The following is a 26545-nucleotide window of genomic DNA, read 5'->3' on the forward strand; positions in this document are numbered from 1 at the left end:
ACGACAGAATGATCTCTGTTCATTCCCGAGGCAAACCATTCAATATCATGGTAATCCAAGTCTGTGCCCTGACCAGTAATGCTGTAGAAGCTGAAGTTGAACGGTTCTATGAAGACCTATAAGACCTTATAGAACTAACACCCCAAAAAGATGTCCTTTTCATTATAGGGGACTGGAATGCAAAAGTAGGAAGTCAAGAGATACCTGGAGTAATAGGCAAATTTGGCCTTGGACTACAGAATGAAGCAGGGCAAAGGCTAATAGAGTTTTGCCAAGAGAACACACTGGTCATAATAAACACCCTCTTCCAACAACACAAGAGAAGACTCTACACATGGACATCACCAGATGGTCAATACCGAAATCAGATTGATTATATTCTTTGCAGCCAAAGACGGAGAAGCTCTATACAGTCAGCAAAAACAAGACCAGGAGCTGACGGTAGCTCAGATCATGAACTCCTTATTGCCAAATTCAGATTGAAATCGAAGAAAGTAGGGAAAACCACTAGACCATTCAGGTATGGCCTAAATCAAATCCCTTACGATTATACACAGGAAGTGACAAATAGAGTCAAGGGATTAGATCTGATAGACAGAGTGCCTAAAGAACTACAGACGGAGGTTCATGACATTGTACAGGAGGCAGTGATCAAGATTATCCTCAAGAAAAAGAATTGCAAAAAGGCAAAATGGCTGTCTGAGGAGGCCTTACAAATAGCTGTGAAAAGAAGAGAAGTGAAAGGCAAAGGAGAAAAGGAAAGATATACCCATTTGAATGCAGAGTTCCAAAGAATAACAAGGAGAGATAAGAAAGCCTTCCTCAGCGATCAATGCAAAGAAATAGAGGAAAACAATAGAATGGGGAAGACTAGAGATCTCTTCAAGAAAATTAGGGATACCAAGGGAACATTTCATCCAAAGATGGGCTCGATAAAAGACAGAAATGGTATGCACCTAACAGAAGCAGAAGATTAATTAAGATGATGTGGCAAGAATACCCAGAAGAACTGTACAAAAAAGATCTTCATGACCCATATAATCACGATGGTGTGATCACTCACCTAGAGCCAGACATCCTGGAATGCGAAGTCAAGTGGACCGTAGGAAGCATCACTACAAACAAAGCTAGTGGAGGTGATGGAATTCCAGTTGAGCTATTTCAAATCCCGAAAGATGATGCTGTGAAAGTGCTGCACTCAATATGCCAGCAAATTTGGAAAACTCAGCAGTGGCCACAGGACTGGAAAAGGTCAGTTTTCATTCCAATCCCAAAGAAAGGTAATGCCAAAGAATGTTCAAACTACTGCAGAATTGCATTCATCTCACATGCTAGTAAAGTAATGCTCAAAATTCTCCAAGCCAGGTTTCAACAGTACTTGAACCATGAATTTCCAGATGTTCAAGCTGGATTTAGAAAAGACAGAGCAACCAGAGATCAAATTGCCAACATCCGCTGGATCATTGAAAAGGCAAGAGAGTTCCATAAAAACATCGACTTCTGCTTTATTGACTATGCCAAAGCCTTTAACTGTGTGGATCACAACAAACTGTGGAATATTCATAAAGAGATGGGAATACGAGACCACCTGACCTGCCTCCTGAGAAATTTGTATGCAGGTCAGGAAGCAACAGTTAGAACTGAAATGGAACAACTGGTTCCAAATCGAGAAAGGAGTACATCAAGGCTGTATATTGTCACCCTGCTTATTTAACTTATATGCAGAGTACATAACGAGAAACACTGGGCTGGATGAAGCACAAGCTGGAATCAAGATTGCTGGGAGAAATAGCAATAACCTTAGATATGTAGATGACACCACTCTTATGGCAGAAAGCGAAGAAGAACTAAAGAGCCTCTTGATGAAAGTGAAAGAGAGTGAAAAAGTTGGCTTAAAGCTCCATATTCAGAAAACTAAGATCATGGCATCTGGTCCCATCACTTCATGGGAAATAGATGGAGAAACAGTGGAAACAGTGTCAGACTTTATTTTTTGGGGCTCTAAAACTACTATGGATGGTGACTGCAGCCATGAAATTAAAAGACGCTTACTCCTTGGAAGGAAAGGTATGACCAACCTAGACAGCATGTTAAAAAGCAGAGACATTATTTTGGCAACAAAGATCCGTCTAGTCAAAGCTATGGTTTTTCCAGTGGTCAGGTATGGATGTGAGAGTTGGACTATAAAGAAAGCTGAACACCGAAGAATTGATACTTTTGAACTGTGGTGTTGGAGAAGACTTTTGAGAGTCCCTTGGACTGCAAGGAGATCCAGCCAGTCAATCCTAAGGGAAATCAGTCCTGAATATTCATTGGAAAGACTGATGCTGAAGCTGAAACTCCAATACCTTGGTTACCTGATGTGAAGAACTGACTCATTGGACTCATTGGAAAAGACCCTGATGCTGGGAAGGACTGAAGGTGGGAGGAGAAGAGGGCGACAGAGGATGAGATGGTTCGATGGCATCACCAACTCAACGGACATGAGTTTGAGTAAGCTCCGGGAGTTGGTGATGGACAGCGAGGCCTGGCGTGTTGCAGTCCATGGTGTCGCAAAGAATCAGACACGACTGACTGACTAAACTGAACTGAAGGATCCCAGAAGAGCCCCGTCCACTTAGGAGCCTGCCAGAGGGCAGGCTCCACCGTCTTCAATGCGGTAGCCAAAGGGACCCTTTGGGACTCTGATGAAAGCTCCAAGCCGCCCAGGGCTCCTCCCACAGACCAGAGGGCCAAGTCCTCACTGGTGGCCACAGTCCCCTCTCTGACCCTCATCTTCCGCTCCCCGCTCAGCCAGTCAGGACCTGGACAGACTCTCGAGGGGCTGTGACACCTGCTATTTCCTCTGCCTGACATGGTCTCTCCAAGGCCTCCACAAGACTGGCCTTCTGGCCTCTTCCAGGCCTCCTGAAGCCACTGTCATCACAGCCTTCACCCTGACGCTCCGGGTTTTTCTTGATGACTATGTGTCCCCCCTGTGACCATATAAACACTGCATGATTGTCTGTTTTATTTATTCACTGCTGTGAAAGTTTCCCCATTACCTCGAAGGCTGCCTGGTTAATGGCAGGCCCTCGATAAATGTTTGTTGAATGAATAAATAAATGAATCTCTGTGTGCCTATGATTCAGTCTGGGGGGCTGGTTTTAAAATTCTCAATGAACATTTGCTGGATTTGAATAGAAACTTGAAAACATACCGGTGGAGCGTCGGGGGGCAGATGGGCAGAACAAGGGCTGGTGGCATGAGCCCCCTCCACAGAGCCCCCAGGGCAGAGCCCCCCAGGCAGAGATGAAACAGCCTCTCAGAGGCACAGTGGCCTGGCCGAGAGCGAGGAGGTCCCTGGGCCTTGTGAGGGTCCCGGGAGAGGCTCTGCCTCAGGCAGAACAGTGGGAGGACCTGGCACCCTGTGCGTCTCTGAGCTTGGAACTCGCGGAAACAGGAAGGTGTTTTCACTTAGCAGGTTGAGCAGATTCCCACAAGGGCAGGCACCAAAATAACAGCCGAATGAATGAATGAATGCTTGTATCCTTGGAACTTAGCATCGTCAGCACACACATTCCCAGCAAGTGTTTGCTGGCTGAACAAGAAGGGGGGCGCGATGGGGGCAGGTGCAGCAGGCAAGGGCCTGAGGGTCCCTGCCACCCCAGACCCGTGCCATCTGCTTTCAGTGTTTACTGAGGATACACACAGAGAGGAGCCCGAAGAGCACAGCCTGATGGGCATATGTCCACACCTGTGTGACCACCTCCAGACCGAGGTGCAGACCACGTCCACCCCCCGAGGCTCCACAAAGGGAACCACACGTCGACTTGCCCCGCCCGGGGTGAGTTCTGCCTGCACGTGAACTTGACGTGAATGGAGGCAGACGGGGTCAGACTCTGCTTCTCCATCTGCCTTCTGTGAGCCAGGAGTCACCATGTGAACGCCAACCATCGCAATCTGGGTGTGAACGCGGGCTGGCCCCCACCGCGGACGTGGGTTCCGGGGTTTGAAGTGCACGTTACTGCCTCCGCCGGGGAGCTGTCTTGAGCAGAATAATTTCCACCTTCTTTGAGGAGAGCACCCCATCTTAAGAGCCGCCCTCAGTCTGACAGCTGAATCGTTCCTTTCCGGGCTGCGTGAGTCAGACCCAGGGCCCGGCATCGTGCTCCATTCTGTCACGATGCCGTCCCCACCTCTTCCGAGAAGCCCGCCGTGCCAGCCTGGCCCACAGCCAGCAGCCGGCACCCACGGGCTGCACTGGGGGGACGGTCTCACTTCGCCTTCACACCCCATCTCTCACTCCCCGGCCCCAGCAGCGTCAGCATAGGCCCTGTGTCCCAGAGTCCCTGTAGCAGGTCTGAGGTCTTTACAAGACCCCGAGCTCCCCACAGCTCTCCCCACGTGCAGCAGTCATAGGGCTGTGAGCTCCAGGCTGGAGAAGAAGCTGGGGATGAGCGGGGGCAGAGCTGGACACCAAGCGCTGGCCGCGTCCTGGTGGGGAAGCCCGCCTCGGCCTCGCTGCTGCCCACGGGGGCATTACCTGAGTGCGGCTGCATGGACGAAATGGACTATGCGAGGCACCCGCGCATAAGAGAGGTTCGGAGGTCACAGCTCAGTGATGAGGAGAGGAACCTGGGGCCAGATGCGGGGCCTGAATCCTGATGCCCACACCTGCCAGCTCGGTGGCCTCGGGGCAGCTGCCTAACCTCTCTGCTCCTCAGACTCCTCAGTGCACAGTGGAAGCAGGGACAGCAAGGCACCCCTGGGTGCCGAGGACTGACCACACCAGTCTGTCCATCTACCGTCTGCCCGTCCAGTGCATGGGACAGTTTCCGGCACGCAATAAAGGCCGTGTAAGTAACAGCTCAAGCTATGACTGTTTGACAATTAATTGAATGAAACCGTGGCAGTTACAAGGCTGAGCTAACACATGGAGAGCTCTTGCGAGATGCACAGCACCCTTGGGGCACCGTGAGTGCTCAGGAGGCATCTGCTCTTGCTTTAAAAGTATTCGTGCTTTGGCTCTTACACAGAGAAGTGAGCTGGAGGGTGTGGGGTGGATACGCAGGGAGGGTGGCGGGGCACAAGTGCGCTGTTAGGACTGAGCAGGGCTGGCCTGGCCACCTTTCTGCTCGTGGGTGTCTCAGCATTCTACTTCTTAGAAGAGGAGGGTCTCCTCCGTGTCTTTGGGCCCCAGCACCTGCCAGAGCACTCTGCACTGGTCACATTCCAAAGACTTGTTGATTGACAGCCAGAAATGAGCTAGAGAGAGCACCCCATTTAAAGACACAAGAAAACCAGGTCGATTTCCTTCCCCATCCTCCAGGGATGGGGAGATAGAAGGCGGGCCTACACGTGCCTTTGGAGAGGATGAGGGCTTTTAAGGTTGAAGGTGAGGGCTTTGTTTTCAGCTCCAGGAAAGACTGAACAAGGAGGAACAGGCATCACCGTGAAAGGCCCAGAGATGCTGATGAGATTTGAAAAATAACTAGCTCAAGTACTGGCCATCTCGGCCACAGATGGCTGGACATGCACCTCACTCTCTGCCTAATGTCCACTGGCACTTTTATCCTAACCACGATGGCTGCTAATGGCTAAAAGCCGCATTAATGAGCAGTGTGTGTGTTCCGTGCCCGACTCTTTGAGATCCCGTGGACTGTAGCTGTGGGGTCTTCTGTCCATGGGGTCCTGCAGGTAAGAATATTGGAGTGTGTCACCATCTCCTCCCATTAATGAGCAGTGAGGATCATTAACTTGGCAACAGGGACCCCTGGAAGCTGATACCCCAGCATTGACTGGCATTTGGTGGGTTGGCGGCTGCGCTGGCATAAAGACCAGGGTCGGGGGGGGATGGAGGTGGCGCAGGTCACAGTGGACTCTGCCTTCCTCACAAGATCTCCCAGGGAAAGACCTTTTCTAAAGAATGTACACTCATGGAATTGGCAATGGAAAAATGTTGAGACAGAATTCTTTATTTTAAAGCATTTGAGTTTTTTTTTTTGGTGCAACGAAGCATGCTTAAACTTGCCATGGGGTGATTTTCCAGGAAAAAACAGAAAGCATCTTCTGTTCAAACTTCACTGGATTCATATTTAAAGAAACCTTGGCCAGTCTGGCTCAGGCAGGAAAGTGCCTCCAAAGGAAGATATCATGGTGGAGCTTTTATATTAAGCACTCGGATTTACATATGCAATAAAAGTTTGTACGAGCATCTATCTGGGTTTACTTGCCTTTCACTTACTGTTGCGGTCACTTTGCGCACTTTTATTATGTGAGGTGGATTTCTAGGAATGGAAACCCAGTGTGCAAATTGTGCTTATAGGAAATAAAGATTTGATGGTAGATGGCTTTGAAAGGCTTTCATCCAGGAATCGATTTGGTTATAAGTCAGGGGTCACCTGAAATAAAACACTGACGCGAGGTGACTGGGCAGGGTGCCTGGGGCTGTTCCTGGATGCACTTCCAAAGAAAGAAAGCAGACACCCCGGGTGCCGAGGGGCACACGGGGCGTCCACCTGCCCGGGGCTGCAGGCTGGCCCGGGGCTTCGCAAAATTGTGTCATGTTTATGTATCCGCACCCCCAACATGGTAGAAAATCGGAAAAAGACAGGAGATAAGACAAACCACTCAGAGTTTCGGTGACCATCATTAAAAAAAAATTCTGGTGAATTTTTCCCCAAGATTCTTTTCAGACCTCTTAGAACGCAAGAGCCTCATTCACATCTATTTGTACAGATGACCTTTAGAGGCTTCCTATCTGTGGGTTTTTGACTCACTCAATTCGCTATTTAATAGAGTTCTCCTCATGTTTAATAACCCTCCTAATAATCACAGAGTTAAAAGAATACATTTTTATCTAGTAAATGTCTCAAGAACTTTCAAAAGACTGCCTCGAACAGGAAGAGGGAGAGGGCTTGTAAGCTTTAAATATGGCAGACAAGAGAGGGAAAGGGAGAAATAATTAGAAATACAAGTTAGAAAGAAAGAAAGGGAGCCGGGTGGGGGTGGGGGAGGATGGGCTGGGAGACGGGCAGGAACCGAGGAGCAGGTTTGGAGGACGGGGTGATGGGGGGGTGAAGAACCCAAACAAGGACGTGGGGCCACACAGCAGAGCGACACCGAGTGGGAGGGGGTGCTGCCAGTGGGGGGCAGGCCAGGGCCAGCAGGCAACGCCCGGAGAAGTAGACCGCCAGGGCCATGGCCGCGGGTGACAAGGGCCGCCAAGGTGGGAGAGGGAAGGCCCTCCAAATGGTTAAGCCTGTGGGGACGCTCCAGCCCCAGGCATCTGGCCTCGACTCACATGCAGGAATCCGTGGGCAGAAAGATAACAAAAGCTATTTTTCATGCAAGACGAGTTGGACATCAGGAAAAATCAGAGCCCCTTTGTATGACATGCCAAACTGCTGAAGCGAGAGAATGTCTCGGGTGAGGGCTCGGATGAGAGCGGGGACGGCACGCTCGCCCCAGGGAGCCAGCCCTCAATGTGAGCTTGTTATCGTCCGGAAGCAAGTGTGAGGTGTCCCCCTCCCACTGCACAGCCAGACGAGCTGGTGACACGGCCTTGGCTGGACTGCCTGGCCCTTGGAAGGAAGCCTGGGTGTCCTGAGATGTCCCCAGGGAGTCTTTGGGGAGCCACGGTCTCCTCCCAGCTTGCGGTGTGGTCTGGGGGCTGGAGGTGAGCCGGGCTCCCGCCTCCAGACCCACCCTCACGGGCCCCCCCATAGCTCCTTGTGCAGGGCGGTCTCCGGGCATTGCGCCACACCCAAGCACCAGTGTCTCCACTCAGCTCCTGCCAGCAGATCTGCCCAGTAGGTGTTGTTAATGTACCCATTTTACAGAGAAAGCAACTGAGGCTCAGAGAGAAGGCAATGACTGGTCGCAGGGCTCGCCGCCAGTGGGAGGCAGAGCTGAGCTCAAACTCTGACTCACTCTGGGCCCCGCACCTCACGTCCACCAGCACGTCCTCCAAGGCGCCACTCAGCCGCTAGAAATCCCAAATCTACTGTGAGGCAGGTGTGTGCAGAGCCCTGTGTGTTTCCCATCTATCCTCCTGACAACCCTGAGACAGGCCTTTGCAGAAGCACAGGAGGAGGCCCTGCCGTTGGGTGTGTTCTGAGGCTCTGTCCTCGCCGTGTCCTCTCCTCCTGCGGGTCCCCAGAACCAGACAGCAAGCTCCCGGGCCGTGCGGTACCCACTGAGCCCAGCACAAGGCCAGGCCTCAGCAGGGGCCCCGTGACGGCCCAGGGTGCACGCTTCACTCTCTGAGGAAGCACCCGGCCCTGCATTCGTGGGGCCAGGGGAGAACAGAAAGCAGCGGCTCCAGCCTCCCCTGCCCTGCAGGCCAGCCACCGCCTCCCTGAAGCCTCAGAGCCCATCTCCCCTGCCCCGCCTTCTCCCACCAGTAATCTGGGGGGTGGAGGGGGCATCCAGTGCAAAGTGAAAATGTGGGTTCTCCTCTTCAAAAATGATCAAGAATGTTCCACTGGTGATGACCTGTTACTGGGGCCCGGGGTCTTTACAGGCCAGTCTTGATGTAAAATGTTCTGGGTTGTGCCCCCTCCTACTCCACCATCTCTGCCTGCCCGAATCTAAGAGTGCCAGCATTTCAGGATCCAAGAACACTTCGTATACTGCCTCACGCATATAAAACCACATGAGAAAGTCTGTGCTCTGCTATTTTATCTAGAACTTTGGCTCAGAAAATACAAAGATCCCACTGCTCTCTGTCCCGCTGCAGAACCGGAGGCAGTGGGTCAGCAGTCATGGCCTGACATCCTGTCACACGGAAGCCCCTGCCAGCATCCCTCGGTGATGGTGGCGGATGCCCCGCCCCCCTGGTCCCGCCCCCCCCTGCCCGCTGTCAGATCGGCAGCCCTCTGACTGGCCCACCAGAAGCCTCCTGTCCCCCACCCCAGGGCAGTCCTCCTTGCTTCTGTGTCTTAGGGAATGGCTCCACTGCCTGGGGGTGTTGACTGTTGTAACTCCATTTTACAGATGAGAAAATGGAGGCTCAGGGAAGCCAAGCAACTTGCCCTAGGTCACAGAGCTGAAGCAGAGCAGGGTTCAAACGCAGCTCTCTCTGACTCCCTCCCCACGCCCCAGCCTTCCTATTAAGCATCACACGGACTTGGTTCAGAGATCACCTGCCCTGAGTCTTCCTGACGGTGAAGCCCCTGGTGGGAGCTGTTAGGTGTCTGGGGCTTTACAGATTGGGAAACGAGCCTGACATCGTCCCATCGATGGCCATCGAGCTGGGGGTGATGTGATCTGGTTTATATTCTTACAAGGTCTTCCTGGCTGCGTGTGGAGAAGGGCTCACGCAGGGGCAGGCAGGCTGGTCAGGACTCTCCTTGGGGAACCCAGACGAGAAATGACAGAGGCTGGGAGCCAGCTGGGGGCTGTAAGGAACCCGGTGGGGATGTGGCGGGTAAGGGGTCTGACCTCATCCCTACGGTGGCGGCCCTGGGCTGAGCACACAGCAGGTCACCAGTGCTTCCTGAGAACCAGTGACTGAGTGGGTGGGAGAGAGGCCAGCTGACTCTGGAGGTGGGAACACGCAGGAGCGTGTCCGAGGGCGAGGCTGCCACCAGCATGCCGGTCCTCGCTGAGTGTCAGGGTGAAAAAGGCCAAGCCAAGTGTTTCCAAGAAAATGAGCCTGAAATCCTGGACCCTCTGCAGGGCCTCCGTGGAGCAGAGCAGTCCCCAAGTGACCTCTCATTGGAGAGTCACACAACCCAGGGGAGTGGAGGGGAGGACACGGGAGGATGGAAGGAAGAAGAGGAAGAAAAGATGGAGGGAGGGGGGAGGAAAGAGGGAGACAGAGGTAGAGAGGAGGGAGGGGAGAGGGGAGGGGAGGGGAGGGGGGAGGGGGGAGGAGGGATGAAGGGGGGGATAGAGGGAGGGGAGGAGGAGGGAGGGGAGGAGGAGGGAGGGGGAGGGGGGATGGAGGGAAAGAAGGTATTGCTTGCCAACCTGACAGCCAAGCCCTCAGCGGCTCCAGGAGGTCAGGGTTAGGACGCACAAGCCTGTCCAGATGTTGGCGGCAGCACGAGGCCTGGGCACAGGTCTGCCGACGCCCGCCCTGATGTTTCCATAGCCGGCCCCCTGTCCTCCTCTGTCCAGCCCCTTCCCCATGATACTGGAGTTCCCGGCTGCAGCCTTGGTGCCCGCCAGGAAACAGGAGGGGGACACGTGGCCTGGGTGCCTGCCATCACCCCTGGGTGCGGCCTTGGTGCTAGACCCTATTTCGGCTCTTAATTGAGGGCCCTTGGGTTCTGATTTCACGGTTCACAGAAGCCATTCAGTGTGGTTCTGCCTCTGAGGGCATGAAACACGGGCCTGAACATCCCAGGGATGCTCAGCTTCTTTCATTCCTAGACCCTGGAGGCCAGTGAGCCAACCTGGGGCCCCACTCAGCTCAGCTGAAAAGGCTGGGTGACTTATTTTTTCTGGGGAAAACTCCCAAGTTTGAGGAAATAAGGGGAAGGCAAGGTGGTGCAGTGGTAAAGAATCTGCCTGCGAGACACAGGAGATGTGGGTTCGATCCCTGGGGCGGGAAGATCCCCTGGAGGAGGAAATGGCAACCCACTCCAGTCTTCTTTCCTGGAGAATCCCATGGACAGAGGATACTGGGGGGCTACAGTCATGGGGTCGCAAAGAGTCGGACACGGCTGAGCACACACACGCTGTCTGCTCTGCAAAGACCCTGGAGCTCCATGAGGGGCTCCATGTGGACCCCAGCCCCATTCTGACTCCTCAAGGGCCTTCAAGATGCCAAGGAGCAGGTCGGCAGAGAAAGGCCCAGAGGGAGTGAGGTTCCTTCACCCTGCCGGGTACCCAGGCAGGTGCTGGCCCCTGGGGGAAGCTGGGCAGACGGAGCCCTGACCAGGCAGCTCCCACCTGCTTCTGCTCCGGCCCCGTCACTAATGAGCTGTGTGACCTTGAGCAAGGCCCCTGCCCTCTCCAGCCTCGCTCTCCTTTGCTTGCAGAGTGGAGGGAGCTGGCCACACCAGCCACACCCCCAGGCAGGTGACTGGCCCACCTGCAATTCATCACTCATCAAAGGGAATGGGGCCAGGTACCATTCACGCCTCCCATCACCTAAAGCGGACTCCAGGCTGACCCCAGCAGAGATGCTCTCTGCCCCCCACTGACGCTCCACATGTTTTCTTGAAGAAGAGAGAAATAGTGGAGTTCCTATCAGGTGCCGGGCATCAGGTATGCTCCTGCCTGAACCTAAATGACTCCTGTCTTCGAGCAGAGGTCTCCACGGGGGCAGTTCTGCTTGCTCCTCTCCCCGTCGCCCAGGAGACGTCTGGCAAAGTCTGCACACAGTTTGGTTGTCACAGCTTAGTGGGTGGCTTGGTAAGTGGCTTCCAGTCAGTAAAGCCAGAGATGCTGCTGAACCATCCACACTCACAAGGCCTCACAGTGAAGAACAAGCGGCTCAGGGGGTCCTCAGGCCCTCCATCCCCCAGGCTCCTTCCTGCCTCGGCCTCGCCCGTCTCCTCCTGGAAGCGCTTCCTCCAGCCCTTCTCGGACAGCTCCTTCCCATCCCCCCAACCAGAGGCCACCCTTCCCGGCCTCCTCCAGCACGCGGCCCGGACACACTCTGTTTACATCAAGCAGTCGTCGGTCCCTGGAAGTGTCAGCTGCCTCTTTAGAACGGCGGCTCCCACACGCTGACAGAGCAGCTGCTCCGTGAGCAGGGGCGGCGTGAGTGGACGAAGGCATGGACACAGGTGTGCCCGGCAGGCCGGGGACACACCCTTCTAGGTGTGGTGAAAGTGCAAGTGTCAGTCGCTCAGTCGTGTCCGACTCTTTGTGACCCCATGGACTATAGCCCGCCAGGCTCCCCTGTCCATGGGGTTCTCCAGGCACGAGTACTGGAGTGGGCTGCCATGCCCTTCTCCAGGGCATCCTCCCGACCCAGGGATCGAACCTGGGTCTCCTGCACCACCGGCAGCTTCTTTACCATCTGAGCTGCCAGGGAAGCCTATGTATGCCGAGAGCCACTGAACTAAGTTGTCTCAGGGGCTTTCCACCTGGAGAACCAGCTTCCTGCGGGCTCACATCGAGGCCACGCAGAGCCTGCAGGCTGTGGGTGGGGCTCTCTGGGACTTGAGTGGCAGAAGGTCAAAGGTGGGAGGAATGTTCCAAATCAGCCACTTCCAGATGAGGAGACAGAGGCTGCCAGGCTCTCTGACGCCCTGGATCTGATGACCTGAGGTTGCTTTCTACTCTGGGCTTCTGTTACTATGTCCTCGAAGTCCCCAGAGTCCTGGCCATCCGGATGGACACTGGAGATTCACTTTAAAGGGTGCTTAATTTCCTGTTGAACCTTTCTGAAGCCCCTGCCAGGGAGCACCTCCAAAGCCAGGTCTGCAGTGAGACCGTTAAGTCAGGCCGGGGTTCACCAGGAACCCCAGCTCCTCTTCTCTAAGTCAGCCGGCTCCAGCTGGGCTTTTCTTATAAGAAAAGAGAAAGGAGTGAAGGACAGAGGAGGATGAGAGATGGAGCAGGGCGTGAAGGGGAGGCAGACATGAGAAGGGCTGCCAGGGCCCACCCGGGTGACTAGACAGCAGGCACCTGGCGGGAGGAAACGACTCGCTGGAAAAGCCCCCAGTGCTGGCAAAGACTGAGGGCAGGGGTGGAGGGGGTGACGGAGGATGACATGGTTGGATGGCGTCACCGACTCAATGGACACGGGCTTGAGCAAGCTCCGGGAGATGGTGAAAGACAGGGAAGCCTGGTGTGTTGCAGTCCACGGGGGCGCAAAGAGTCAGACAGGACTGAACAAGAACAACCAGCTACAGAGCAGGGAGAGAAGGAAGAACACCGTTGCAGGCTGTGTCCTCCCCAGACCCACGCTGGTGCTCTGCCCCCAGGGTACTCGGTGGTGGGGCTCTGGGCGGTGAGCTGACGCGTGAGGTCATGAGGGTGGGGTCCCCACGAGGGCGTCAGTGTCCTCGGGATAAGGGAGCAGAGTAGAGAGCTCTCCCCGTCCTGAGGACACGGGAGGGGGTGGCCGCTCACGAGGCAGGAAGCGGCTCTCACCGGGCACCGAGCTGCCCAGCACCTTGGTCTTGGGCTTCAGCCTCCAGAGCTGCAAGAAACACTGTCTGCAGTTTGAGCCGTTCTGCTGACCACATTCTGTGACGGCAGCCGAGCTGACTCAGACAGCCCCCACCCCAGCCCCGTCTGTGTGGTTCAAGCACAGGGTTCCCCCAGCAGGTAGAAAGTTGGGCCCACCTGTTCAGCTCCAATCGCATCCAGACGTGGGCAGGCACCCCGACACCCAGGGGCTGGGGCCATCTTAACCCTCACTTCCGCCCCCACTGTCAAAGGCAGATCCTGAAGACTTACACTGCAGAGTTGCTGGCAGTTACACAGACTAATGTCAGGTCCTGGAGGCTGGTGTGATGACTGCTACGAGCAAACCTGGGGGGGCCGGGAGGGGCCAGGGGTCCAGCTGGTGAGCTGGGTGCTGTGCGGAGGCCTGTTCTCTGCCCACACCCCTGCTACTGACTGGACAGGCTGCCCATGAGTCAGTGCAAGAGAAGACAGACGCAAAACAGACAGGACAAGCCTGGAGCAGGGTGGGCGAAGGACGGTATTCAGATCCAAACCTCCCTGAGCGGATCCGTGTCAGGAGCGTGGTGTAAGGCAGGGCTTCCTGCTGACCCGCCGAGAGAGGGTTCCAGACGCAAGAAGCGCGTCCCTGGGGAAGTGGGCCTGGGTGGTGGGGCCTGGGTGGTTGTCACTGGGTGGTCCTCCCTGGCTGGCCTCCCCCTCCCCTGCCCTGGGGCAGTACTGACACCTTCTCTTCCTCAGTGTGCATGGTGAGTGAGGTCTGGGTCCCTGGTGTGAGAGGTGCTGCCTGAGGTGGGGTGGGAAGGTTGCAGGGTCCAGGGTCTCCCCACCTCCCCAGCAGGCGCCTGGGACAAGCTGACATGAAGCAGGCATGGACAACCCCGGCACACAGGCTGCGCTCCGGAGATGTGCTGTGGGCGTGCTGGGGGCAGTCCTTCTACAGGAACCTGGCAGACACGGGGGCGCTGAACTCTGCCAGGACCTTTATTCTGGGCCCGGAGCTCCCTTGACGGCACCACAGTGACTGGGTCCCTCCAGCATCCAGCAGCTCAGCGTGGTCGCAGGTGCTTTGCCAACACGAGCTGCTGCACTCGGAGACCAGAGTCTCCTCTTCTCTTCCTGCATCTACAGGAGGCCCCCCACCCCGTCCCAAGCTCATCGCACACACTCTGGAATGCTTGTTTCTCTTCTACACCTCATCTGATCTCAGCGTGGTCGTGGGTGCTTTGCCAACACGAGCTGCTGCACTCGGAGACCTGAGTCTCCTCTTCTCTTCCTGCATCTACAGGAGGCCCCGCACCCCGTCCCAAGCTCATCGCACACACTCTGGAATGCTTGTTTCTCTTCTACACCTCATCTGATTCCAGGATGCACTAGAGACTGAACAAATGTGGGGTGGTGGTAGCTTTATGGAAAAGCCCACAAAGACTTGTTACTCCTTTCCCACGTCCCCAGCGCTGGGCTGAGAGCTAAGACTCAAAGAAGGAAGGGGGCGGAGGTCTAGGGGACAGAGGGAGTGGGTGGCTGGCTGGGGGGGAGCAGGCTGGTCCCCAACGTGGTGGGAAGAGAGAGAAGGGACAGTGTGTGTGTTACGCAGTGTGTTTGTCAGTTGAACATTTTCACTTCCAAATGCTTTCATGCTGCCACAAGCCAGTCTCAGAGCTGGGCTCCTCCGCTAGGTAGTCACGTGTACGTGTGTGCTCAGTCATGTCTGACTCTCTGCAACCCCATGGACTGTAGCCACCAGACGCCTCTGTCCATGGCATCTCCCAGGCGAGAATACTGGAGTAGGTTGCCATTTCCTTCTCCAGGGGATCTTCCCGACCCAGGGATTGAACCCTCGTCTCCTATGACTCCTGCAATGGCAGGCAGATTCTTTACCACTGTGCCACCTGGAAGGTGCTTGGTTCTATTTTTAATGGGAAACCAGAAGAAGTTTGGAGAAGGGCAGGATGACATGGTAGGAAGAGCTCTGCAGTGAGACAAAGGCTCCTACCTGGCGCCTCTCGGTGCACCTGCTCCTCCCTGCAGACAGCACCCTCACAGCTGTGCCGAGTGTGCTGTGTGGTAACACGCACAACGTGCACGAGAGGACTGCGACGCTTGCCTAACACGGGGCCGTGGGGAGCCTGGGCTTTGGGGGCGGAAGAGGGGATGTCCGCGTGGTGAGGTGGGAGTAGGTGTTCTGCACACGGTCCTGCCAGACGGCAAGGACGCCTGAGGAACTGAGGGCCGGGCTCTCCTGCCCACAACACCAGCCCTGGGAAACAACCAGGACGCTGACCTGCTGCTTGGGAGATATCAGCAAACCCTTCAGAGCCCCACAGTCACAACTGGCGCTTTATTAGCTACCTGCTGCAGCCATTCTTCAATTTCAGCTTAGAGCTTTGAGCTTTTCATTTCCCCCATGTAACGCTTTGGAGAACTTTGCTAGAAAGCAGGTGGAAATAATGCCCTGTACCCAAACAAGCCAATATTGAGGAGACCACATCTCCAGGGAGTGCCAGCGGGGTCTCAGCCTGAATGCTTGCTGGCAGGGTGTTGGGGGTCATAGGAGGTGGAGGCTGTTGGACTCTACGAAGTGCTTTTAGAAGATAAGCTGTCAGTTTTCGCCCGGGCTGATGGACTGTCAGGATGTTTTGAGCACACCGAGGAATCCTGAACCAGCCCTCCCAGCCCTGGGTGGGTCCAAGGATGTCCTGGCCCTTGGGGGTGGGCTGGTTTGGCCCCCAGAACCCCTGAGCTCCTGGTGGTAACAGAGGCAGCCCCACTCTTTCAGTAAAGTCCCCCAGATGGCAACACCCCACCCTCCCTCTGCCAGTGGAGCCAGCTGCCCAGATCAGCTTGGGGCTCTCTTGATGAACATCGAGTGCAAACGGCTCGAGGCAGCTGGCAAGATGCTAAGTGCAGCATCAATCCTAATTAGGATGAGAAATTAATAAAGGAGGCATGCGAGCCAGTCTGCAGAGGCCAGGCTTGCCGGTGTGGAGAAGCGAGTTCCAGTTTTTGACAGGAAAACTGGAAGGCCTGGGGTCAATGCGTGGGTGTGGGTGACGACAGGGGGATGGCTTAACAGGATCATATACATACCCAGCGCCCAGCAGAGCCTGTGAGTTAGAGATCGGGGCCGGCAGCCTCCTTCTGTGTCTAACTCAGGTGCTGCGGCGGGGAGTGACGTGGGTGCGTCCTCCAGATGAGAGGAGTAGGTGTTCGCCATCTGAGCAACTACACCCCAGGAATGATGTTTTTCAAAAGAAAAGAGGGGGTGTCATCGTGAGCCCACAGAGCCTTCTGGGGCTTTTCCGGGGCTGTTTCCCAAACTATTGATTGCACATTCCTGCTCTCAGAAGACTCCACTCGGCCCTGGCAATAAGCTTCAGGCTCAAAGGGCAAAGCAGCCTGGGCTGGGAGGGGATGTGTGTGGTGGGGAGGCTGTGCGGGGCAGAGGAAGAGGGAGCGGGGGGCGGGATTCCAGGCGAGAACAGGCAGGATGCGGAGGTGCAAGGCCGCCTCACCTGGCCACCCTTCTCTACACGGCCTCCGTGACCACGACCCCAAAGCCAGAAGAAGGGCCACCTCTTCCCGAGCTCCGCGCTCCTCCACGAAGACCCAGCCACGCCGGACTCTGCGCCGGGGCTGAGGGGCTGGGGCCGCAGGCAGAGGTCGGGCTGAAGGCGAACTTCCTGACCCCCCGAGGGCGGAGCGAACACACGGGAAGGTTACCAGGAAGAAAGAGGAGACTGTTCGAGGATCGTGGGGAGGAACCCTCCCCCAGCTCCTCACCCCTTTTCCGACCTGAAAGCCCAGAACGAGCGGGGACCGTCCACAACCCGGCTGGGACCCCGCCGCCCGACGGCCACCTGTTAGTGCAAGCTCCGCAGCAGGGCCGGCGGGAGGCGCTCAGCTCCGGCGCACGGCGCCGTTGGCGGGGTCCCCCGGAGCGAGCGGTCCCCACTGCCCGGGGGCACCCAGTCCCGGCCCCCGGAGGCATCCATCCTCACAACACCTACTAGCTTGCCCGCCGCGCACCTGGGGGCGCAGCGTCGCGTCCCTCCTGCCCCGCCCGGCGGCCACGCCCCTCCAGGCCGCCCCTGGTCCGCGGGTAATTGCAGACCCCGGCCTCGGGACCTGCTCGGGGGGACTTGGTGACGCTCCCCATCCACTCGCCTCCCCACCAAGCGGGCAGGAGCGGCCAGCGGCCCCGGGAAGAGTACGTGGCGGAGCAAAGTCTCGGCAGACATCAGGCTTGGGCGACCCGGGTCTCCCAGACCCCCTCGGTGCCCAGCCCCCACTCCCACCCCTCGGCAGGGCCCGGAGCGATCTCGGAGCGGCCCTCGCGCTCCCCGCCCCCGGCCGGCCCCGCCCCAGGATGGCCAGTTCCCATAGCAATCGCACAGACACCGGTTGCCAAGCAACCTCTCCCCCTCCTCCCTCCCCTCCTCTCGCGTCCGCTCCCCCCAGCCTCAGCCTCCTCCCGCCCCCTCGCCAGCCTCCACCTCCCCTGGGGGCCCCGGCGCCGCTCCTCGGGATCGCTCTGGTCTCGGGCTGCGCGCGCGCGCGTGAGTTTCTGTGTGTTTCATTGTGTCAATGTGCGAGGGGGTGTGCGTGTGCCAGTGGAGAGTTTGTGGGATCCGTGTGTTTGGGGGGTCCCCCGTGGCCGCGACGGGACCCGCCCGCTCGCTCTGGCTCCTTTGTGTCTCGCGCGGAGCCAGTGCCGCGCCCACCCGTTCCTGGCCGGCGCCCGGAGCCGGGTGTGTGTGTGTGCGCGCGTGTGTCTGGGCGCGCGCGCGGGGTGGGGGGGCCGGGCCGGCCGTACCTTCGATGCAGCACACGCGCCACAGCCCCGAGTGGGTGAGGTCGCCGCGGGTGCGGCGGGGCGGGGGCCCGTCGTCCATGGTCAGGTTGGTGCCGTTGCAGATGTGCGCGCTGGAGTAGAGCCAGTAGTCCGTGCCGATGGCGATGGCCATGAGCGAGAAGGCGGCGAAGGCTCCGGCCGTGGTCAGCAGCGTCTGCAGCCCGCGGTCGCATCGCACCATGGTGGGCGCCTCATAGCCCGCCGCCCGCCGGCCCGGCCCGCCGCGCCCGCCCGCCCTGCTCCCTCTGCGCGCCGCGCCGGGGGCGCCGGGGCTGGGGGCCGAGGCCCGGGGGGCGGCGCCGCGCCGCGCGCTCCGGCCGCGCCGGGGCTCAAACTCAGAGGCGCGGCGGCGAGTGCGGGCTGCGCGGGCCGCCGGGCGGGCTGGCGGCGGCGACCGGGGCTCCTCCCTCTCGGCCCGCCCTCCCCGCGCGGCCAGCGCCTCCGCCCCGCGCCCTCCGCGCCGCCGCCGCCGCCGCCGCGCTCCCGGCCCGCGCCCCGCCGCTCGGCGCCGCCCCTCGAGCCTCGGCCCCGCCGGGCGTGCGCTCCCGGCTCTGCGCGCCCCCCTCCCCGCCTCTCCGCGCTCGCTGCGGCCTCTCTCTCCAGCTCATTCACATCCCGAGAGCTAAGGGAGCCACTGTCCGGTCCCCAGGAGGAGCGCGGGGAACCGGCGTTGCCAGCCTCCCGGCTTTCCCAGCCCAGGACGCCCCATCTTCCTTAAATGGCCCTGGGGACTCTTTAATAGTGGGGTGTGTGTGCGCGCGCTCCTGTATCCGCCGCTTCGCATGCACATATCGGCGCCTTTACCTGGCGATGAATGTACAGGCGTGAGCGCGGGAGTGGGAGAGTTCAGGTCAGATTTCCAGAAGCACCAGATGTGGGTCGCGGCCGGGAGACGTGTTCCAGGCCAAGCCAGGCCCACGCCCCCCTCCCCCGCCAGGTGGCTCCTGCACCCAGTGGGCAGGGTCTGGAGGACCCGACTCCAGGGCTGAGGCAGAAGGGAGGTGGCAGCCGGAGGTCCTTCCGGAGGGACACCAGGTCCCTGTTTGAGGCCGGATGGGGCGGCCGTGGTGAAAGCTGCGTGACCCCCGCCGTTGGTTTCTGACGGTCCTTTACTGCCAGTCCAGAGGGCCCCGTTTGTGCTGGATTCAAACATCTCCACCCACCGCTGGCTCCCTCTCTCCCCAGCTCCCCCTTCAATACCTTTATTTCTTTTTTCCCTTTCACTCTACTCGAGCTTAACTGGCTTTCCTCACTTCCTCCCTTTATTGCCAGCCTCTGCCTCAGGCCCTGCTGACTTCACTTAATTGCCTTAGCTGCTGGCAGAATTCCAACCTGGACAAGCTCCCTTCTCCAGAACCCGCAAAGCTCCTCCTCCATTAAGACCCAGGTCGGAACTCTTGCCTCCAGGAAGCCCTTGGGGGCCAGCATCTGAATGTCCAACCTGCCTCTGCTTCCTTCCCTCCCAGAGCCCATGTGGTTCTCTTCGCTGCCCCCACATCCTGTGGGAAGCAGCATCCTGTGGGAAGCAGCCCTGGACCCCAGGAAGGTCTATGGAGAGCGGCTCTCTTCCTGGAAGATGCAGATTTCACCCTCTTTTTCCACTTTCCGTGGCCCCTACGACCCAAAGAAAGTTAATTACCCCATGCTGGAATTACTGGTCTCTCTTCCATGAGACTATGAGCCTTTCCCAAGTCTGAGATACATGAGACGTGTTTAATCAAGAAATATTTCCTGCCCCCTGGAAATGACATTCTAATTGGGGAAAATAGAGCATATAAATAATAGGAGGAAATTCCAAGATGAGACTGGCTGCATTAATTACCATTTGTCGGTCCCTTCTCTGCCTTTGGGTGTTTGACTTCTTCCAAGTCTCAGAGGACAAGAATCATCTATGTGTATTTCACTTTCACCCACCTGCCATCTGTGCCCAGGGTGTCTGTGAAGGTGTGCGCTAGGTGTGGGACGGCTTGCTCTGGGCCAGAAGAGGGTTACCGACCTGTCCCTAACACCCACAAGGATAATTGCTGGTTCTCGTCTCAGAAGCTCCCAGACATGTGGGTCTCAAGACTCTCTTTTCTTCTTCTTTCTCTTCTCTCTCTCTCTCTTTTTTTTTTTTTTTTAAAGCAGCAAATCTTTGCTTCAAATTAAATCTTCAAACAGAAAAGTAAAGGAAAGTGAAAGTCACTCAGTTGTGTCCAACTCTTTGCAACCCCACAGACTATACAGTCCATGGAATTCTCCAGGCCAGAAGACTGGAATGGGGAGCCGTTCAGAACCTTCTCCAGGGGATCTTCCCAACCCAGGGATCGAACCCAGGTCTCCCACATTGCAGGTGGATTCTTCACTGTTTGAGCCACAAGGGAAGCCCAAGAATACTGGAATGGGTAGCCTATCCCTTCTCCAGTGGATCTTCCCAACCCAGGAATTGAACTGGGGTCTCCTGCATTGCAGGCGGATCCTTTACCAGCTGAGCTGTCAGGGAAGCCCATCCCAGTGTAAACAAGCCAGTTCTCCCATCAGTTAGCCCTGTGGGTAAGAGCTGGCATTGCTGTTGCTGAATGGGGGACCCACCCACACCCCCTGCAGCCCCCAAAGCAGCCCTGTGGGTGCAGGCGTCCAGGGACACAGTGTGACTGGAAACTGACACCCTCGGTCATGTGCTGGGTCACTCAGCTTCACCTCCTGTGTTCCATTCTTCCTGCAGCCTTCCTCTGGGGACTTCGTGAGGAATGAATGAAAGAGAAAGAAACGGATCTGACGTGTGAGGGGCGGTGAGTGGGGTGATTCGCTTTCCCTAGTGTCCCCCTAGGTCAAAGGTAGGGGGATGGGTGGGGGGGCCTTCTCCAACCCGGCGACCTCTGGGTTAGTCCCATGGAGACAGAACTCCTTGTCCCTCGGAGCCCGGACACACCAGCTCCTACCCCGCCACCCTCAGAGGAATGTATGAAGAGGTGAGAAAGTACCGATCTAGGAGCCAAGACCGCCGCCAGCACGGCGACCTTGGTGGCCGGGGCCGCGGGGAGGAGGGCATGGCTCCGTCCTCCTTTCAGAGCCCTAGACGGTGACCTCCCTGAGGCCTCATGCCTTGGAAGATCCGGCTCAGACCCTGATGACCTCAAGGCCAGAGTTTCCCAAGAACATGAAGCGGCCTCTTTGTTCTTGTCGAGGGTTGCTTGACTGTTATTTTTGCCTGTTGATTCACTCGAGGCATGTGGACTCCAGCGGGGGCTTGGTTTACCTGTTAATTCACTCGAGGCGTGTGGACTCCAGCGGGGACTTGGTTTGCCTGTTAATTCACTCGAGGCATGTGGGCTCCAGTGGGGGCTTGGCGGCTGACTGTTATTTTTGCCTGTTAATTCCCTCGAGGCGTGTGGACTCCAGCGGGGGCTTGGTTTGCCTGTTGATTCACTCGAGGCGTGTGGGCTCCAGCGGGGGCTTGGTTTACCTGTTGATTCACTCGAGGCTTGTGGGCTCCAGTGGGGGCTTGGTTTGCCTGTTGGTTCACTCGAGGCGTGTGGACTCCAGCGGGGGCTTGGCGGCTTGCCTTTCTATCCGTGGACACCCAGCTGTCAAACCTGCTTTGCCCGGAGATTGCAAGGGTGTAGACTGTGGAGTCAAATAAGGACTTGACCGCTGGCAAAGGGAGCAGGAGCAAACTCAAGACTGTCTGAGACCGTTCATCATGCCTGGGTGAGCACAATTTAAATCTGGAAATTTCTGCTCAGCCGGATTAGAGAGCTCTAAATGGCAGTATTTAACTCCTGCCTGCGGTCCCCGGAGCTTCTCCCAAGTGACATTTCCAGATCTGAGGGGGACATGTCCTCCAGTTGCTGGGGAGGAGGCTCTGGACCGACCTTGTTCTAGAGAGGCTGGGTGCTTGGCGTCTTCCCTGGGGAGCTGTGCGGGATGTGTTTTCCTGTGGGGGAGGGGGAACAAGTCGTGACTTCTCTGGACAGCCAAGCAGGTGGAGGGGCGTGCAGACCCCCCTCCAAAGCTGTCTTTTCCAGCATAGAGTGGTGCCTTTCCCCTTAGCAGATCATTTGGGTAGTCCCACAATTCTTCAAGTCTTCAGGAAATCAACCCTTAATATTCACTGGAGGGACTGATTGCTGAAACTGAAGCTCCAGTACTCTGGCCACGTGGCTAGAAGAACTGACTCATTGGAAAAGACCCTGATGCTGGGAAAGATTGAAGGGCAGGAGGAGAAGGGGATGACAGAGGATGAGATGGTTGGATGGTATCACTGACTCAATGGACTTGAGTTTGAATAAACTCTGGGAGACAGTAAAGGACAGGGAAGCCTGGCGTGCTGCAGTCCATGGGGTCGCAAAGAGTCAGACATGACTGAGTGACTGAACAACAACTACACAATTCTTCACTGTACTTTGTTCGTGAAGACAAAGTTTTAAGGACCTCAGGACCGGCTAATAAAGCCACCTCCAGGGTGATGTAGCCAGGCAGCGCCCTAGGAGAGGAATACAGCAGTGGGCAGCTCCCTGCCTGTAAGGTGCCCGTCTGAGCTGGAGGAGGCTGCACGGGCAGTCGCAGGCAGAGGACAGGCAGCAGGAAAGGAGGTACCCTCGGCGGCTGGTCTGCAGAAGTGGCTCCGAAAGCCTTTCTCAAAGGCTTTGTTCTCCCCCTTTGTCCTCCAGAAATAATGACCTTGTGTGGCAGCTTTTTGTAATGTTTCATTTCCATGCCCCAAGCGATGGTTCAGCTGATTTCCCAAGGCTTAATGGGGGGATTTGGGGAGCCTGGGAGATACCGTGAATGAATAGACATAAAGAGTGGTATTGCATTTTCATAGCAAAGGGTTGGGGATGAGTCTTAGAAGGTTCCGTGGCACGGCTCAGTGTGGAGGCTTATTGGCAGCCCATCCGATCTGCTCGGATCCTAGAAGAATGCCTCCAGATCAGCGTCCCACAGCCTCCCCGCCGTCAGATCAGGCGCTCGGCAAGGGTGACGTTTTCATTTTCTTCAGTATGTCAGCAAGATCCTTTGACAGAGAGGGCAGAGGAGAAAATGGTACTTGGCTTTATGTATTCAGGTTCACCCCCACTTCATTTGCTGATCGCGTCTATCCCAGGCGCGGTGACTGGAGCCGGGCACCTCCCTCCACAGCGGAGCAGTGGGCACGTCGCTGTCTCCACACTAGCTGCCCTAAGAGTGCAGAGGGCAGGAAGCTGCCCTCCATATGCTGGTTCTGATGTGGGCGTCAGTTCACTTAATCACGGCAACTGTGGAAGGCAGATCTTTACCCCGTTATGCAGAAGATAAGCCTCCAGCTAAACAAAGAGTCAGCGACCCAGCTGGGCTTTGAACTGGCTCCGCCTGGGGTGTGGCCAGGCTCTGTCAGCTACTTACTGCACCCCAGCCGGAGGGGTTTCCAAAGCCCTCTGGGCACGTCTGCTTCCTTCCACCTCCTTCCTGTAGTTATCCAGATGAAATCAGGTTCAAAGTCACAGCAGTGTGGAGCGGTGAAGAAAGGCGTGCCCCTTGCAGCCCAGGTGGGGTGAAGACGACTCTGCATTTCCCGGGAAGATGGGCGCTGAGCTGGACTGACAGCAGGTGATGGAAGCCACCAGCCCCAGGGGCCCCCGTCTGCCTCTTCCTTCCCGCTGCTGCCCCTGACTCCAGATGCTCACTGGTGCTGGCCAGAGCAGAGGGCAGGGGCCACCCCTGGGGTGGGGCCCGTGGCTTCTCTGAGCCAGCTCCGGCACTGGGCTGCCACTCTCCTGGGCATGCGGGCTTATTCAAACCTGTGTGTCTTCAAACTAGATACCATAAGGGAGTCTCTTCTCACCAGAATCTATTCAGGAACCAGCCCCATGGATCAGCATGTCGACACTAACAAGCAGAACCTGTTGGGACCCAGTCCCATGGATCAGCATGTTGATACGAACAACCAGAACCTGTTGGGACCCAGCCCCATGGATCAGCACTTCAACACTAACAAGCTGACTTGGCCAAAGCTTCCAGCCCAGCACGCTGACAGTTAGCCAGTTATTCTGAGAACGTTCTTTTCAAAACACTCGACAAACAGGCTGAGAGATTCCTTTGTCCGCAGCCAGCCTCTGAAACTGAGCTGAAGCTCAAAGGGTTGAGAAGAACTCCAAGGAGGGTATGAGAGGAGGAGCAGGAGGCGGAAACCTTTGTGAATGTGGGTGGGGAAGATGGTCAGTGACAGCGAATTTTGCTGCGAACATGGATCATTTGTGCTTTTATCAAAGCACAGCTTTTAATTCCTAAAATATAACAGCCTTGTGCGGGAGCTCGAAGAAAAGGCAGCTTTTCCTGCAGAACTTTGCTGTCGAGCACCTGCAGCGGAATGGAAACTGTGGTGCCAAGTCGGTCGGGCTACTTTCCACTCCTGACGCCACCTTGCCTTTCATCTGCTTCCTGCAGCTCCAGGCTGCCTGCCGGGGTCGGAGCTGTGGCCACTCTCGGCCCCTTGGAGCTGCGCTTGCCCCTGTGTGGGTGAACTTGTTTTACCCTGTGCACCTCTTTGTGCATCATGGAAATCAATCGAATGTAGTGCTCTGCCTCCTGACGGCGATTCCCACTCTTTGGTAGGGGTCTCTGCTGTCTTTTTCTCCAAGGCCTCTTCCTCTGAAGAGGGAAGGGGAGGTTGGTGGAGTCGGGTCACTGAAGGTTTCCAGTCCTGCTCTATATGCAGCGATATGGCCTGGGGCTGGTGGCCGCCCCTCTCTGGGGCTTGGTAAAATGGGGAGCCAGGCCTCTGCCTCGCTGGCTTGTTGCTCCGATTAAAGAAGCCAGATCACGGCATTGACACAATGCGGCCAGAGGCTAGGCTTTCCTCAGCTTCCTAAGCACCAGGCTTGGTCCTTAGCTTGTATTAATGCATCTGAGCTTCTCCAGAACACTTTGAAATAGGTTGTGGTGGGTCTCATCTCACCACAGCGGTGGCAGAGGCTCGTAGGAGGGAGAGCATCCCGTTTGGGCTGCACAGGAGGGAGCCCTTTGCTGTGCCGCGCGGTCAGGCTCTGAAGCCTGCGCTTATAATTTTGACCCAAATATGTCCTGTTAAATGGTGGCTTTACCTTGTTTGTCAATACTCCCTAAAAATCTGGTTTAAGTCCCTCCATAGCACCATCAACAATCGCGGACCTCACCAGACTTACATGCTCTTTGTGATGTAGACCATCACCCACGAATGTGTCCAACCCAGAAACGCTTGAGGTTCCTCAGTGGGACTCTGCAGGAACCTCTGAATGTGGATTCTGTCCCCATAGGAACCTCTGCGCGTGGGTCTCCTGGGTGACAAAGACAGTGTTAAAATCGCTGCTGTCCTGGACTTCCCTGGTGTCCAGTGGTTAAGACTCTGCGCACCTCCTGCAGGGCACGTGGGTTTGATCCCTGGTCCTGGGAGGTCCGGCATGCTGTGCTGTGCAGCCAAAAACAGTCCTTGCTGTCCTTTGCCAGAACCCTTGGAGATCTCGTGGCCAGAGCACCGGGCTGGTGCCGGAACAGCCCTGAGGTTAGCGCTCCTCCGCTGCTGTGCTGCACCGAGCAGCTCCTCCTCGTTCAGCTGCCGCTGGAGACGAGTCAGGGGCCCCGCTGACCCGGGCCGGGCGGGGGGTGACCTCAGCAGAGTCACTGCTAGATGCAGATGACATGAGCTATGAAGTAACATTTGTCGTGTGGGTGCACGAGGCAGCCGGGCCTCTGGGGTCCTCTGGAAGTGGTCTGAAGACTCTCTGGGGTCTTGGGTGTGTCCGCCCAGTAGTAGCTGCTCCTTGGCTCAAGGGCCGTGCCCTCAGGGACCCCTCTGTCCCGCCCTGGCAGTAGAGCGAATTCGTAGGCACTCTCTTCTGCCTCCTCACTCACTGGATCTGATACCAGACCATTTCCACACAAACAGAGGATGGAAAATGAGTGGACTTCCTAGAGGGGCTGTTTCCAATGCTCTGAGCTTTTACAATTCAGGGACGTGTCTTCTTTGGGCTTGTGCTAAGCCTGCAGGGAGTGCTGTCACTTGGGTCACCTTGGGGGCAGTGCCGCTGGGTGGCAGAGTTGCCCACTCGCGGCCTCGAGCCCAGGGCAGGTCTGCAGGAAGATGCCCCGTGCCTCTCACCCCTGACCTGCTGCCTTGCTGGGCTCCTCTGTGTGTTCAACAGTCTCTATCCCACAAGGCGGGTTCATGATGGACGAGGGTGAACACAAGCTCTAACTTACTGAGCAATTAATCTGCTGGGCACTTTGCAACAGGAAAGACGTTGTCATCCCCACTCTATGGATGATGAAACCGAGGCTTCAGGTAACTTATTTAAGGTCAAAGCTAGCAGATAGGAGAGCTGAGTCCTGGTCTCGGACTGGCACTCCAAGGAACTTGTTCTTCCTGCAGCGCGGAAATTTTCAACTCTGAACACCCTTGACAGTGGCCTAGGGGGACTTTAGAAGCGTCCTAGGGCCTAGGGACTTTAGGCCCTGACCCCTCTGGGTGCGCTCTGGGCATCATGTTTTTCGAGCTACCAAGGGATTCCTAATACACAGGCGGGCAAAGGATCAGGGCACAGGGCCAGGATAGCTTTGGACCCAAGTCCTCCTGGAAAGCACTTGATTCCCAGCTGAATTCGCCACTGGCACCTGCAG

The 26545-nt window shown here is 56.7% G+C and overlaps 1 protein-coding gene across 1 annotated transcript in view; it reads right to left on the reverse strand.

Annotated features, from left to right (window-relative positions):
- The window catches only part of CACNG4 (calcium voltage-gated channel auxiliary subunit gamma 4), a 51630-nt gene extending 33305 nt beyond the window's left edge, over positions 1–18325 (reverse strand). Inside the window, exon 1 of the mRNA XM_086355735.1 lies at positions 17894–18325. Coding sequence (XP_086211861.1) covers positions 17894–18113 — 220 coding nt within the window. The 5' untranslated portion in view covers positions 18114–18325. The remainder of the gene's footprint in view (positions 1–17893) is intronic.
- Positions 18326–26545: the final 8220 nt, after the last annotated feature.

This window comes from Bos grunniens, chromosome 19 (genome assembly GCF_055505025.1).
Source record: "Bos grunniens cultivar Pamir isolate PY7600 chromosome 19, Bosgru_T2T1.0, whole genome shotgun sequence".
Classification (NCBI taxonomy): domain Eukaryota; kingdom Metazoa; phylum Chordata; class Mammalia; order Artiodactyla; family Bovidae; genus Bos; species Bos grunniens.